The sequence below is a fragment of the Bison bison genome, unplaced genomic scaffold, assembly GCF_000754665.1.
Source record: "Bison bison bison isolate TAMUID 2011002044 unplaced genomic scaffold, Bison_UMD1.0 scf7180017864500, whole genome shotgun sequence".
NCBI lineage: Eukaryota > Metazoa > Chordata > Mammalia > Artiodactyla > Bovidae > Bison > Bison bison.
Window position 1 is genome coordinate 2,116,723 of NW_011495059.1, and position 16,552 is coordinate 2,133,274.

The following is a 16,552-nucleotide window of genomic DNA, read 5'->3' on the forward strand; positions in this document are numbered from 1 at the left end:
TGGCCAAAGCACTGCACAAGCTGCGATGTGGCAGAGGATATGGCACAGCAAAGTGTGAGGGGAGCAGAGACTCTGTAATGAGAATAGAGAAAAATAAGGTTGGCGCCGGATCATGGATGGTTTGTGATCAAACATGGGAAGTCGGACTTTATTTTGTAGGCAAGAGGAAGCTGTGGAAAGTGTTTGATCAAGGATGTGACCAGTTCAAAGCTGAGCTGTGGGATGGCTTATCTTTTACTGAGGTTAAGGCAGATGAGAGAGAAGAGGGTCTGGGATTAAGACCCCCAATTAGGAAAGGGGCCGCTTCAGTGTTTCAGAGAACATGGAGGAAGGGACTAAAAACAACAGGAGCCGAGACAGGTGTACATGGAAGTGAGCGAGTTTGTAAAAGGGAAGTGTGGTCACTGGGGCCAGAGAGACATCCCAGCAGGACTGATGCAAGCCAGGCTTCCCAGGGCCTCAGCTGGGAGGCCCAGGAACCTTGATGAAAGGCTCAGAGTTCGTCCGGGCCCTTCTGACTCCCAGGTGTTTTTATAGACAAGCGATACGGTACTGCGGCAGGCTTTAGAATTTCCCATAATCTAAGCTGAGCCAGATAATTCACTGATTCAACAAATATGCATTAAGCCTCACCTTAGACATTTACCTTTTGCCCTCTGATATATTCCATGTCTTTCCCCGTTCTGCTTTGCATTGCTGGTGTGTATGTGGGCAGAGGGAGGTCGGTGGGGGGGAGGCGTGGGTTAGAGAGAGGAGAGAGAGCTGACCCCTTTAAGGAACGTGCCATGGGAGACAGGAGGGTGAGAGGAAGGGAGAAACCATCGTATTTCTCCACCTCTTTTGCTTCCTGGGGTGGCAGCTCCAGCAGTGGCTCCAGCTTCATCCACCAGGACCACCAGGGTGGTCCAGCCTCAACAAGGTGGCCCCAGCTCCTGGGCTCTGGTGGCTTCTCTGTCTCCCATTATACCTGCTGGTTCTAGGGGTGGCCATAGCCTCTTGCTATTGCTGATCTCTGGGCGGCCCACTGTTCTCTGTTTTGCATCTGAGCTCCACCATCACCTGTATAACCAGTTCCCTGCACTGAATTCCCTCTGTCTGAAATGCCTGGTGTGGTCCCTAGATCCCCCTGCCCTGGACGCTGGCTAACAAAGGGCCTGGGTGTGGTCAGGAGCTGGGTCTGGAGCTTCCGTAGAGGTCTAGATAGACACAGCCTCTGTCACGAGCAGGTCATGGAAGGGAACAGAGGGTCAGTGGAGGGACAGAGAAGACACCAAGCATGGGCTTCCAGCACAGTGCTAGCAGTTCAGGGTTGGGGGGGACTGCCCCAGGTGTGTGGGCCTACTCTATACTCCAGCAGAGTCTCGATTCCCAGGGTCGCTATGGGGATGCCTGGCAGGATTCGCCCTAGGTAGCTATCGGGCTCACCCCTTGGCCCGAGTTTCCACCCAGCCAGAAATGCAGCCCTCCAAAGGGCTGACTGCCCATGCTGGAATCATTTATCCAGTTGGATCTTGACGATGCATTAAAACAACTCCATCTGGATAATGAGCTGAAAGGGCCAGCCCTGCCTAGGCCTCCAGACGCCACAGTTCCGGTGTCATCCCACTGGCAGGCCTGTCTCACACCCGAGGATGCACTGGCCACTTGAATCCGTTATAAATTACCAGTCTGGAAATAAATATCATATCCGGGTCCCCGGTAAGTAACAGATGCATGAGTACAGAGTGAGATAAATGCATTTTGGATGCAAACCTCTTTCCCATTGCTCACAGACAGATGGAGGCAGGCCCAGGCAGGTTTGCGGTTGATCTGTGTGCTGTGTAGGTGGGACTTCAATGAACTCAAAGTTCTTTTAAGGTTAGGAAGTTTCTGTACCAGCTCTTGGCAGATGCCCGGAGGAGCCCCGAATGAGCAGTCCATTTCCTTTTATCTCCAATTGCTAGAGTCTGGTCGTTGGCATGTTTTCTTTCAGGGGACCATATGGGTTCCAGGAGCCAGAGAGGCTCTCTGGACTCGGGCGCCATGTGTGGACAGGCCCGCAGCAGGCAGGCGTTCGTTCCATATGCATTTATCAAGGTGGTGGCCAAGGCAGACTTCTCCACTCTGGGGACACAGCCACGAGCCAGCCCATTCCAGCCCTGCCCTGCTGGAGCTCTCATTCAACCGGGCAAACAGACGGGAAGCATGTAAATAAACAAAGACTTTGGTGTTAAGTGCCCTGAAGACAAGTAAAGCAGAGAAAGCACTCCCCCCCCCCAAAAAAAAAACACGAAAAAGGTGTCAGGATGGACTGTCAGTGGACGTGACTGCTGTCCCAGCAGAAGCCTGGATGGGAGGGGAGAGCAAACCCCTGGGTTATGTGGGGACAGACACAGCTGACGCAGTCCCAGGGAAGGGCCAGCGCTAAGGCCTGTGGATGGAAACATGACAGCCAGCAAGCGTGGGGAGAGTGGGAGGAAAGCTAAGAATATTGCTTCAGGGATGAGATGGGAACCACAAGGGTGTTGGGATGGGCAAACCAGGCTTAAGAGGCCCGTTCAACCGCAGTGAGCTCACAGAGAACACTTCTCTGGCCTCCTTAGTTGAGTCCACTCCCCGGCGGGGCTCCCCAGAGCCCTAGATCTTTTCCTCAGTGGCCCTTATCTCAACTTGTTGACGTCTACAAGCTGCTTAGAACCTGAGCCCATATTCATCTGGTCCACTTTTGTATCTCTAGGGCCTTATACCGAGTAGTAGATGCTCAGTTAATACCTGTTGATTGAATATTGAAGGACCGAGTGACCAAACGAATGAACAAAATAGCGAACCCAAGTCATGGAATCTCCACAATTGAAGTGAATGCCTTGCTCAGAATTCCATCCCATTGATGTTGAAGTGCATCGTGAGTGAAGTGAGAGTGTTAGTCGCTCAGTCGTGTCCGACCCTTTTGCCAACCACATGGACTGTGCCCCGCCGGGATCCTCTGTCCTTGGAATTCTCCAGGCAAGAATACTGGAGTGCATAGCCTTTCCCTTCTCCAGGGGGTTTTTCTGACCCAGGGATCAAACCCAGGTCTCCTGCATTGCAGGCGGATTGTTTACCATCTGAGCCACCAGGGAAGCGCATTGGAATCGTCCAGATTCCATACATTTTGTCTTTTGCCTTTTGTCTGCCAACCGGGGCATTAAAGGAGTGCCCCAAGCTCACCTCAAAAGATGTGTTCATGTATGTATGCCACAACCATCCTTTGCTGAAAAAGCTGCACCCAGCTCTGGGTAGCCTATCCAATGGCCCAGAAAGAGAAAGTATTAAAAAAAAAAACTTACTGTAACATACATTATAAGGGTGTTGATTGGGCATCTCCCAAGCCCTGCAGGACAGCTCAGGAGGAGAATTCATTTGAAGTGCAGTGTGGGAAGCTGGGGACGTAGGGTACCTGGAAGGGCCTCAAGAGGGTCAGCTGGGAATGAGTCTGGAGACAAGGATGGAGACAGGTGATCAGTCCCACGCTAAAGCACCTGGACGTTATTATATAGGCAGCAGGGAGCCACTGCAGGCTTAAGTGGAGAAATAATAACAATAATAATAATCAGGTGGGCATTGGGACGTTTACCCTGGCAGGAAGCAGACGGGCTGTGGGACCAGACGGGAAGGTAGGAGGCAGGGAGGCCAGCATGAGGCCTTGGCCCAGATCAGGGAGGACGAGGGCTGGAAGAAGGAATGATGGTGGGGATGACAGAAGACCATGGACTTGAGAGACCCCGTCTTTCCACACTCCAGGGTACTATTTTGTAGTCCCAGACTTACTCTGGGAAAACTCCCAGAATCTGTTTCTCCTGTGATCCTGAAGATCACGGGCGGTCTTGACTGGGAGGAACAGAGCTCTCTGCCTCTGATTGTCCTCCCCACCTCTCACAGCTCAGAGAGGGCCTCAGTTACTACATCTGGACGGAGAGCAGAGAGAAGGGAATGATCAGAAGGATCTCAGAATCCCTCACGGCCAACGCAGACTTTGAATCGTGGCAGGCGCTCGATAAATGCTTTCCAGATACACAGTAAAATAATAATAGCAAGGGCGTATATGTTAAACTTTAGACTACTGCCTGACACATGGTAACGGCCATCTATTAACTCACTTAATCCTAACCGCAAGGCTATAATGTAAATGCTGTTATCCCCGTTTAACAGCAAAAATCAATTAAGGCCCAGGAGGTTAAGTAACCTGCCCCAGACCACACAGCCTGTAAGGAACAGAGCCAGGATTCACACCCAGGCTATTAAATTCAGAGTCAGCACATAACCACCATGCTATGCTGCTTTTCTTTCTGTTTTAACCATTTATTTTATTGAAGTTACTGCATTGGTGTTCATTTCCGCTGCACAGCACAGTGACTCAGTTGTACAGCTCTTTATGTTCTTTCATATTATTCTCCATTATAGTTGGTCACAGGGTATTGAATGTAGTTCCCTGTGTTCTACAGTGTGTATGTGTGCCCCATGGGCTGCAGCGGCCGGGTTCCTCTGCCCATGGAATTTTCCAGCCAAGAATAGTGGAGTGGGGTGCCATCTCCTCCTCCAGGGGGTCTTCCTGACCCAGGGATCAAACCCGCCTCTCCTGCATCTCCCGCACTGGCAGGCAGACTCTCTGCCACTCGCGCCTCCTATACAGTAGGACCTTGTTGTTTCTATATACATAAAGAAAAGTTTGCATCTGCTGAGCCCACTCTCCCAGTCCATCCTTCCCGCACGCCCTCCCCCTTGGCAACTACAGGTCTGTTCTCTGTGTCTGTGAGTCTGTTTCTGTCTTGTAGATGTGTTGGTTTGTATCTATTTTGGATTCCACATACGTGACATCATATAGTATTAGTCTTTCTCTGACTTACTTCAGGCCTCCCTTGTAGCTCAGCTGGTAAAGAATCCACCTGCAACGAGGGAGACCTGGGTTCAATCGCTGGGTTGGGAAGATCCCCTGGAGAAGGGTATGGCTACCCACTCCAGTATTCTGGCCTGGAGAACTCCACGGACTGTATAGTCCATGGGGTCGCAAAGAACCAGACAAGACTGAGCAACCTTCACTGACTTCACTTAGTATGATAATCTCTAGATCCATCAAAGTTGCTGCAAATGGCATTATTGTGTTCTTTTGTATGGCTAAGGGGTATTCCATTGTCTAAATGTATCCCATTTTCTTTATCCGTTCATCTGTCCACAGACATTGTTTCCGTGTCTTGGCTATTGTAAATAGTGCTGTTATGAACACAGGGTACATGTGTCTCTTTGAATTATAGCTTTGTCTGGATATGTGTCCAGGTGTGGGATTGCTGGATCATATGGCAACTCTATTTTTAGTTTTTTGAGGAACCTCCATACTGTTCTCCACAGTGGCTTGCTCCAGTTTACATTCCCATCAACAGTGTGGGACTGTTTCCTTTTCTCCACACCCTCTCTAGCATGTGTTACTTGTAGACTTTTTTAAGTGTAGACCATTCTGACTGGTGTGAGGTGTTGATTTGCATTTCTGTAATAATTATATGCCGCCATCCTGGTTGGTCTCTCTCAAGAGCTTGTTTATTGGGCATTCACTCTGGGTTTCACACTGTACTAGGCTCCACGAACAATTTTTTAAAACTTAGGAGGCAGTGTTTGTCCCCAAGAAGCTGACAACCTTCCTAAGAAGACAGGACCACTCATACAAAGAGTCTAGGTGGGCGGATTGATTCCTGGTGGTTAATCCAACCATTGTAGCCATGACGCTGGCCTTGGGTTGGGACTGACAGTTTATTTGTTCATTAAACTTTATGACTTGTGTTCTCCTGAGATTAAAAGCAGAATTTCAGGACTTTCCAACAACTTTCCACCAACAGGCTCCGTATTTGGCATCTATATCTGTTAGACATACCCATTCATTCATTTGTTTACTCATTTAGTCATTCAGTTATTACTGATTATGTTCAATGTCATGTATTAAATACAGATCTGTCTCCAAAACTTGAACTTCTACCCCATACGATACATTTCCTCTCTGCACCAAGAAAGGGGACCCTCCATGTAGTCCATGCCCAGACAGAAGAGAAAGTCATCCTCAACCTCTCCCCGATGATTAGGCTGATGAGGCACCAGAGTAACCCCGCATCAGAGCCCAGCAGGGTCTACTGAAGACCCTGAAATGTACAGGAAGATATCTCTGAATTAGAGAATGGCTTTGTCAGTCTCTGGGTCACACCCACCTGGGGCCCTCTCCGTGAAAGGAGCCTCCGTTCCAAGCCCAGCCCTGTGGCAGACAGGCAGTGCGGCAGCCTTCCCAGCTCTCTTTTTCTAATTGTTACTCACGCAAGGGGTCAGCAGTGCAATTGTTGTTTTCTCTCTGGTGCCCTCTGGGGCCTTGCCCAGTGTTCTGCATGGAATCATGGCTCGGGAAAGGCTTGGTGGTGGGTGATGTCCCACAGAAACCTGAAAATTCCTTCTCCACCTCTTTCTGGGTGTGCCTGGCCACAACTGATGCCCATCCAATCTTGGCTCCCAGTCCATGGCTCCAAGGCAAGCCTGTTTGGGGCCCCTCTCAAGGAACCATAAGAACAGCTAACATTTAGCAGTTGACTCAGCACTTTATGTGCATTAGCATATTTAATCTTCGCCACTTGTCTGGGAAATGTCTAATGCTAGCCTTATTTTGTTTATAAGGAAACCAAGCCTTGGAAAGGATAACTATTAGTACTGGGCCATTTGCAAGCTTAGACTAGAGGCCCTTCACTGTGCTTTTCTCTTCTCATCCAGGGGTACCATCGACCTCGGCACTACATCGCAACTCAAGGTAAGAGCTGAAAGGGCCCTTGCCTTACATGGGGGGAGTGGAATAAGCTTCCACCAGCCAAGACGTTACATAGGAGCAGGGCTGTAGAGGCTCCAGAGGCCTTTAGTTTGCCCATTTGTTTGTTTGGGAAGGAAGGAGGTGACAGGTTCAGCAGTGGAAGTGGGGGAGGGATGTAAGGGAGAAAGGAGGGAGGTATCACTGGGAAATGGTCAAGAGAGATTGGACCAAAAGCACTGGCCTCAGGCACATGCCATCAATACCCACCATCCCCAACTGGAGCTGATGGTGCCTTATCTCCTCAATGGCTGTACACCTGGAAGAGACAGGATGCCGACTCTCCTCGAAAGCAACTTACTAGGGTGTTATCAGATCTAAAAATTACTCTCCCTCTCAAACTGTTCTGGGAGGAAATCCTGTGGGTGATTATATATGTGGGCAATGACATATATAAAGATACCTACCCTTCATAGTGTTATCTACTAGGAAAACAAGTGAAAAATCTTCAGTGCCCAACAAATGTTAGATTAGTTAAATTGTGAAACTTCTATATTATGGAAAATTATGCAGCTATGACAAATTTCATGGTAAGAATTTTTAAGGGCATGGAGAAATACATGTAGTAGGTATAATGCTTCTTATAATAAATACATACATACATATTTATATAGAGAAGTGGCATTCCAAATTTTGTATCAAAAGGATGTATTACTCTTATAATTTTAAAAACAATGAAGGCCCAGGACATTAAAAGAGAAATTTCCAAGGAAATTGCTTTGGACTCTCAGATCCTATCTCCCATTTCTTTTTTCTTTTTTGCCCTGCTTTCTGCCCAGGCTCCAGGCAGATGCATTTGTCAAGCTGAGAATTGGGCCTCTTCCGTTTGTGTTCTCAGCATCTGACTCCTGGTGGCTCTTCTGCCCTCTAACCCCACCCTCACCTCAATTTCCTTCCCATCTCTCACTGAGGATCTAGAGCCCAATTTTTGAAAATTCCCTTAAGCTATGTTATTTACCCCGAATACAAGATGGTGGGTTGGTGGGAAAGTGGAGCCTCTGGGAGGAGTCTGAGCAGGAGGACAGTGAAGAGGAGAAGCTGCGGACATGCAGACCCTGCACGCTGGAGCGCGGCTGTTCTCATGCCCCAGTTTCAACTACTTGGGTGTCCGACAGAGAAGGCTGACCTCACTGTTATTCACCCATCCGGAGCCTTCACTGACCAGCCACAAGGGACAAGCCTCTTGTCTGTTTCCTGGCAGTTTCAGCCTTTGACCGTGTCCCGTTCTCTGTTGGCAGGTCCCATGCAGGAGACCGTAAAGGACTTCTGGAGAATGATCTGGCAGGAGAACTCGGCCAGCATCGTCATGGTCACAAACCTCGTGGAAGTGGGCAGGGTAAGCCCCTCCCATGGGTGCCTGGATAGAGGATGCTGGCTGGCGAGCCACTGCCCAGCATCTCTCTGTTCCAAGCGCCTCTCGTTTGCATTTCACCCTCATGGCCCCTACGAGGGAGAAACCCTCCCTCCTGTTCACACTCGAGGAATAAAGGTCTCTACCCTTCAAACCCCACCCCCACCCCTTTCCCCACCCTCACACTCTGCTGATGCCATCATCTCGTAGACTGAGGAAATCACAGCCATCAGATGTGAACTCTCATCTTCACACTGCAAAGCTGCATTCTACTCATGTCTACAACCATCTTCTCATTCTTCCCCTCTATTATTGGGCCGGACCTGGCTGTTTCTGTTGACCTTCAATGGTAGACTATTGGCTCTTTCTTACGGCCCAGCCTCATATGATAAATCCCAGTGCCCTGAATCACAGATTCCACTCAAAAATTTCTCATCCTTCCCCTCTCACTCGGAAAGTAATTTTTTCCCATTGCTAGATCATTTTCCTCTGCATGCAAACATCCTGAGTACCTTCCCCCTTAAAAATGGAAAACAGGCAAACAAAACTGCTTCCTCTTGTCCCTGCTTTTCCGCCCAACCCTGAAGACCCACACACAGGTTCTGCTTCTTCACTTCCGTTCTCTTCCACCCACTCCAATAGCTGTTTCCTCCATCCCAGCATCAGTCAGTGTCCCCAGCATCCTTCATGTCGACACATTCATGCCTCTTCTCATGGCACTCAGTCTCTCAGCAGCATCTGACCCTCTGTTCCTCGAAGCTTTGACATTCTTCAGGGTCCAGACCTTGGTCTCTCACTCTGTTCATCTTGACTCTCTCCTCTGTGGTCCTTAGCGACTCCTAGGGCTTAAAAATGGGACTGCTCTTGCCAGTTCGCTTTCATCTACTTGATGTGGTGTGGGTGGGCTGCTGGGTTTAAAGGCAGGGTGCACAGACGCTAGAATTAAGGAGGGCTCTTTACTTATCACATGCGCTAACTAAAGAGTGCGCAAAAAAATAAATAAATAAAGAGTGCGCAGGTAAGTTTGTGTTTTGGAAAGAACCAGATAATCCAGTAAAATTAAAGGAGTCCCAGCCTCCAAGATAATGGGCAGGGGGAGGATCTGGGCTGTCAGTTGTAATTCACGGCTGTGGACATCTCATGACCTAACAGGAGTTTAGGGCCAGAAGAGACTTTGTTCTTGAGCCCACTCTTATTGAGTCCATTCCCCAGTTTTACAGATGAGGGAACAGACCCCAAAGGGTGGAGTAACTGCCATAAAGTCATTTAGACAGAACCTAGCCACTGTCTCTTGACTATTGACTCTCATTGTAGAGGTCATGATCAAGACTGCTCCCCAGGGACTCTGGCCCAGGGAGCAGCTACTGTGGACCACACATCCAGCCCAGGATTTAAGAATTCGGGGGCACATTCTAGCCTGTTCTACAGATGTCCCCACTGGAGACAGATTCCCTTGATTATGAGTCTGATTTGATTGGGGGAAGGGACAGGAGAGCCCTCTCTTCACGGAGTTCCGAGAAGGAGCTGAGTTCTCTGCCAGACACGGGATATGCATTGTGTCACTTCACCCTCCCAGCAGACGTCCGGGACGATGTTCCTGGTCATTATTCAGATGGCCTGGCTTTGCGTCCTGGCTCCCCCACCCTTACTGACAGTTGATCCTGAGCCATTTTCTTGGGTTCCCTCTGCTTCCGATTCCTCATCTGTAAAACGAATAGGGCTAATGATATCTACTTCATCAGAGTATGGTGACCAGTCATTAAAGTAATCTGTGTAAAGCATTCATAGAAGACTTAGTCAGCAGGGCCAGAGAGGGTAAAAGCCATTAGACAGTGTTAGCTACCGTTTTCATCACAGGAAGCTGAGGCTCAGGGAGGTCTCAGGACTTCCTGGAAGCCTCACAGCTTCACAGCGTTAGAACAAACAGTGCGTCCATTTGCCTCCACACCCTGTGGCACTAAACCAGCATTTCCCTAAGTGGGTTCCATGGGCTGCTCGTCTGCAGGATGCTTAGCTAGCAGAGGGTTCCATGGTTAAATACGTTTGGGAAATGCTGTGGACTCTTCGCCCCTTTCGGAGAAAGTGCAAAGATGTTAGCGTTAGCACGTTCAAGCAGCTGAGCAGTCCTGTAGCAAAAGCGGCCTATTTAACTTTGTTTAATCCAGCATTTCCCAAACTCATTTGACCACAAAACCTGTTTTTGTTTGTTTTTGTTTCTTTTTTTTTTTTTTTTTTTTTTACCTAACACCTATCAGCACCCAGCGGGACACACTGTGGGAAATGCCACTCTGGGCCGCGCGGCGTCCCCTGGAATGGTAATACTTTTGTTCTTTTAAGGGGAAAACCATCTCTTTCTCCTCCCGCGGCATGTGACTCGCAGCCAGGTGTGGGAGTCGCTTGTTCACAGCGCCTGCACCCACGCGCGGGGCAGAGAGCAGTGGCAAATGTCTTCCTTCAGAGCCCAGCACCTGCCTTCCTTTGCCCAGCCACGAGCCTTTCTCCTTAAGGCCCACAAGCCCCACCTCATGTTAACGTCCCTCTCCTAGCCACGTCCGCTTCCGCCTCTGCACTAATTCCCACCTTTTATTTTCATCTCTGCTGATATTACTCAGCTGCCCCAGCCTATCACAGAAAGAGGGCTCTGCCAAGGGCAGAAAACTGGCCACGTGACTTTGGACGAGTCACCAAACCTCCCAGTTTGAGTGTGATGCTCACCTGTACCGTGGGGAGGGCTCGCCCAGACCTAGTTGATCTCTTAGTGTGATCATGGGTTTGAAAAGTACCAGGAACTCTGCCAAGGAAGGTACCCCATTTATTCCCCACACCTCCGGCTCTTCCGGTAGCCAGCTTGTCCCTGTGCATTTTGCCCCTCCCCAGCCCTCCCTGGCCAGCTGGGAGGGACTCCCTGGTGGCTCAGTTGGTAAGGAATCTGCCTGCAATGCAAGAGACAGCTTCAATCCCTGGTCAGGAAGATCCCCTGGAGAAGGGCATGGCAACCAACTCCAGTATTCTTGCCTGGAAAATCCTATGGATAGAGGAGCCTGGCAGGCTGCAGTCCATGGGATCACAAAGACTCGGACATGACTGAGCAACTTAACAGTTTCACTTGGCCAACTGGGAGCCCCTTGACTGCAAGTCCACTGAGGTTGCCCTTGAGTTTATTATGACGGGAAGGCCAGATGAGACGGCCACTCATACTTGGCATCCACTCACTCGTACTGTCCCTGTCCTTTCCTGCAGGTGAAGTGCGTGCGCTACTGGCCCGATGACACGGAGGTCTATGGAGACATTAAAGTCACCCTGATCGAAACAGAGCCCCTGGCGGAGTACGTCATCCGCACCTTCACCGTCCAGAAGGTGAGCGGCCCTGCAGCTGTGCACAGCCTGCCCCCACGCCAGCCAGCTTGTTTGCTCATTCAGGACTCGTGGTGACCGAGGGGCTGTTCTGCCCCCATCCTGTACTGGGCACCAGGGGGAGATCAGGAGTCAGCATAGATGTGGACCCTGCTCCAAAGGATCTCACCGCTAGTAGGAAGGACAAATGGAATTCACTAGATTAAGGAATAGAATAAGGACATATAGTGATAAAAGTCACAGAGGAAACATGCCAAGGTGGGAAACACAAATCCACGGGAGGATGAGGTGACCAGGGAGGGCTTCCCAAAGGCAAAGGCATTTAAGCAGACAATGAAGGGTGAGAACGAGCCAGCCAAGGGAAGAGCAGGAGAAATATTATCCCAGGCAGGGGGAGACTCATGCAGAGTCTGGAGGGGAAAGAAAATCTTGACATGTGCTTCTCAACTGGGGGCAACTCCATCCCACCAGTGTCTGGAATCATTTTAGTTATCAAAACCATAGTTGCCATTTTATAAAAACGCCAATATTGATGATCCAAGTGGCCACAGGACTGAGGATGCAAAAGCATTGGGATGTCAATGCTTTGAGAACTGTACACTAAGCCTAACTCCACTGCATATCCACGAGGGTAAACCATCATCCTGGTTTGCCCCAGGACCACCTGGCTGAAGCACTGAAAGTCCCATACCCTGGGAAACCCCTCAGTCCTGGGCAAACTTGACCAAGTCACTTAGTCACCGAATGCCAGCTGCCCGTTGCCTGCTCCCAAGGGGCATGGCTCCTGTACAGCTGAGGGCAACTCTGTGAAGCAGGGGTAACTGTGAGCTGTTCACAGCCAAGGTCAAGGGAGCTGGGGATGGTGCAGTGGCCCAGGAAGGAGCATCTGGGTGGGCACCAGCGCCTTCTACACAGCCTCCTGACTCACCCAACCATACCCATCCTCCACGTAGCAGCTGCCGTGATCCTCCCCAGGTGCCCATCTGGTGATGCCCTTCCCCTTCTGTGCTACCACCTGGGAATCCTTCCCACGGCTCCCCAGTGCCTCTGGGATGAGGTCCGACTATGGCTCCCCAGTGCCTCTAGGATAAAGTCTGGAGGTCTTAAAGTGGAATAAAAAGCCTTTCAGGATCGAACCCCCGCCTCACCTCCCATTCCCTAGGCCCTGCTGCTCATCATTGCCTGTCTTCCACTCTCCTCTGGAGCTGCTCTGGGCTGTTTGTGATTCTGTTCAGGTACTAGGCTCAGTCCTGTCCCTGGGCCTTTGCCCCAGCTGCTGCTTTGCCTCGGAATCCCTCCATCTCTTCGCTGTGTATTGCTTAGGCCTCAGTGTATCATAACATTAGAAGGACGGGCTGTGGAGCCAGACAGCCAGGCTTTAGATTGTAACTTTACAGCTTACTGGTTGTGCAACTTTGGACACATTCCTTAACCTTGCTTTAGCCCCACTTTCCTCATTCCTAAAATAGAGATGATGATATGAGGATTAAATGAATGAATACATTGAACTCATCAGAAGAGTAACAGGCACATAGTTGATGCTTCATAAACATCAGCTATATATTTTCACTGTTAATATGTTTCAAGACTCAGGTCAGGCACCCCCTCCTTCAGGAAGCCTTCTCTGATTTCTCCTCTCCCTAATGGGGTTACGCACTCCTTTCTGTACTTTAATGGAATTAAAGGTCCACTTTGGGGCCTGTCTCCCCCATTACACCATGCTCTGTTCCAGGGACAGGGACTATGGTTTTATTTCCACCTTCCTAGTGCCTAACACAAGGCTGGGCACAGATAACCCACCCTGACTATCTTGGAAAAATGACAATCAAACACCCTTCCTATTCAGCGCCTCTACTATCTGCAGGAGATAGCTAAGTAGAGAAAGGTGGTTGGGGGGCATTTGTCTGTGGACTAGTTGAGAACCGCCCTTTAGCCTGAAGCGGGAGGGGAGGGGGGGGATGGGAGCATGAGGCCCCACCGTCCTCATCAGCCAGAGAAGTTCTGCTTTGCTTTGTTTCACATTTTACCATCCCAAATAAGAATCTAGTTCATAAGAAGTCTGCCTTTCTGACTTTGAAAGTCATGGAGACTGGTAGACAAGACTGGAGAACTGAAGAACACCAGTCCTCTGACACCGAAAGGCCTCGTGTTCCCCTGCAAACAGCTTGAACTTGGAGTCAGAGGCTGCCATCTTTCTGAATCTGTTCTGCTGAATACAAGTCCCATAAACATTTATCAAAAGAGGGTCCTGTGGGCAAACAGCGTGGGTGTTATCAGAGCCCTTGGGAATTCAGCGCGTACGTTAGCGCAGCTCAGGCTCTGAGAAGTCCTGCCGCGGAGCGGTCAGTTTTACTGTATGTACTCCCAAGTTCCCGGATGTGGCAGATGCGGAATCCCTCCAACACCTATTAACCCTCAAAGGGCCTTATCCTCCCTGAGAGCAGGGAGGCTGGATGTGGCTGCTCGTGGCCTCGGGGCTCGCCGTGGGTGCTGGGTAGGGCGGGGACGGGGGCAGCAGCTGGAGGAACAGAGGCCCGTTCTCTCCTCAGAAAGGCTACCACGAGATCCGGGAGCTCCGGCTCTTCCACTTCACCAGCTGGCCCGACCACGGCGTCCCCTGCCCCCCCCCCGGCCGCCGGGGCTTCGTCCGCCAGGTCAAGTTCCTCAACCCCCCGGAAGCCGGGCCCATAGTGGTTCACTGCAGGTAAGTGAGAGACCCCCCAAAGCAGGGGGGCCTCTGCCGCTCTGCTGTCTCGGCGAGGGGTGCTCCAGTGGCCTTTATTCTCTGCTGTCTCGGCGAGGGGTGCTCCAGTGGTCTTTATTCTTTGCTTTAAGTGCACCCTGCCTGTGTCCCCTCTGTCCAGCCCTTTCTGATGAGACCAGGGTCCTGAGGTCTAAACAACCACAGTAATAGTAGCAGTAGCAGCTTGTCATTATTGCTGTTGCCCTGAGGGCACGGCCTTGGCACTGACAGCATCTGCTCCACACGCACTTCATCCACGTCACTTCATTTACTTCTCACCCAACCTTAAGAGGTGGCTGTGGTTATCATTCCCATTTCACAGATGAGAAAACCAAGGCACTGAGAAGGTAGATGTTTCGTTCGGGTCACACAGGTATGAAATGGCAGAACCAGGGTGTTAAACATTTTTCCCCAGATGCTCCCTTTCAGCTCCTTGGTATGGTGGTGGGGTGCCCCCTGGAAGTATGCTTTTCTTCATTTCTGTCATTTTAAAAATCAATTTCTGGCCTACAGGATCCTTCATAGAGAGAAAATGGACAGTGTCAGGTTTTACCTTATTATGGAAAAGGGATATTTTCAGCTCTGACCCAGAAAGTCACATTGGGAATGACAGGCACGTCTTAGAATCCTCCTGGATGGAGATGCAGTGTCGTGTCAAGGGCATCCGGAGTCAGAGGAGGGCAGATGTCCGGACCTGAAGGCCAGCGTGCCCGCTCCCTCTCTCCCAGCACTGCTCTTTTCCAGTGTGACCTTGGGCCCAGTCCATCTTTACAGACCCTGCATGCTCTTAACTGCATGCAGGTTACTTCTGCCCTGACAGTGCCCACGTCACTCAAGGTCTCGAGCCAGATCAAGGAGAGACGCACAGGCTACAGCTGTCTCAGAGCCCCTTTCTCAGGCGGTCTCCTTGTGCCTTTATCACAGCAGCAGAGCGTGAGTCAGAAACCCCATTTCGCAGATGAGGCCGCTGAAGATACTGATCACCCTCAGACTCTGAGCATTCTGCGTATCTCTCTGCTTTACATCTCATGACAGTCCAAGGGCAGTAAAATGTTCACCCTCAAAGGTTGGATGGCATCATTGACTCAATGGACATGAATTTGAGCAAGCTCCGGAAGACGGTGAAGGACAGGGAAGCCTGGCTTGCTGCAGTCCATGGGGTCACAAAGAGTCAGACACACCTGGGCGCCTGAACAAGTCCCATATCCCAGAGAGCAGCCAGAGCAGGCATAAGGAAGAGAGGGAGACAGTGGCAAGTGTTTATCAGGCCCTCCTTGCATGATGCCACATGTCTGTGTCTCCATAGCAACCCACCCTGTCACACCTGAGCCGGGTGGTACCCAGTCCCGAGGCTGTCCTGAAGATTAGATGGGTTGGCCAACATATACTTTGTGGGCTTCCCTGATGGCTCCGATGGTAAAAACTCTGCCTACAGTTCAGGAGACCTAGGTTCGATCCCTGGGTTGGGAAGATCCCCTGGAGAAGGAAATGGCTACCCACTCCAGTATACTTGCCTGGAGAATTCCATGGACAGAGGAGCCTGGTGGGCTACAGTCCACGGGGTCGCAAAGAGTCGGACATGACTGAGCAACTAACACACGCTGAGTGATACATTATGTACCTAAGAGAATTCCAGACATACAGTAAGCACTTAAAAATATTAGTCTTCTCTGCTTCTCCGTGGTGTCCCCTCCCCAGACTATTAATCCTTCAGGGAAAGAACCATGTCTGACTCATCTCTGCATCACTGCTCCTGAGCCCAGCATCCAGTGCTCAATAAATATTTGTTGACTAGAAGTAGCAACCGTTTATGAGAAATGGCTGTGTAGCCAGGTACAGGATGAAGCAATTTGCACGTATTGTGCTGTATCAACATAATTTCATGCAATTTACATGGATTGTGCTATTAACACTATTATTATCAGCCTCGTTCTATGGATGAGGGTATTGAAACCCAGAGAGATTAAGTCATTTACTCAAGGTCACACAGCTAGTAAGTGGTCAAGTCAGGATTTGATCCGAAGGGTCTGACCCCAAATAGTAAGCGCTTAATTGCTGTGTGAAGCTGAAATGAACAGATCAGTTCTCCCAAGCACCCCGTAGGAAGGAGTGTTACATGTGAGAAAACTAAGGCTCATAGAAACCAGGCAGCTTGTTCAAAAGAGAGCCGAGGCTCAGTTTAGTCACTTGCTCAGGATCTCCCACCAACACTGGGATTCTGTCTGAATCCCAGACAGTGCATTCTGTCTGACCTGTGCAG

At 50.2% G+C, this 16,552-nt stretch overlaps 1 protein-coding gene across 1 annotated transcript in view; it reads left to right on the forward strand.

Annotated features, from left to right (window-relative positions):
• The window catches only part of PTPRT (protein tyrosine phosphatase, receptor type, T), an 839,242-nt gene that overhangs the window by 791,515 nt on the left and 31,175 nt on the right, over positions 1-16,552 (forward strand). The window contains exons 20-23 of the mRNA XM_010829234.1: positions 6,754-6,790; positions 8,083-8,180; positions 11,436-11,552; positions 14,099-14,253. Of these exons, the coding sequence (XP_010827536.1) occupies positions 6,754-6,790; positions 8,083-8,180; positions 11,436-11,552; positions 14,099-14,253 (407 nt within the window). The remainder of the gene's footprint in view (positions 1-6,753; positions 6,791-8,082; positions 8,181-11,435; positions 11,553-14,098; positions 14,254-16,552) is intronic.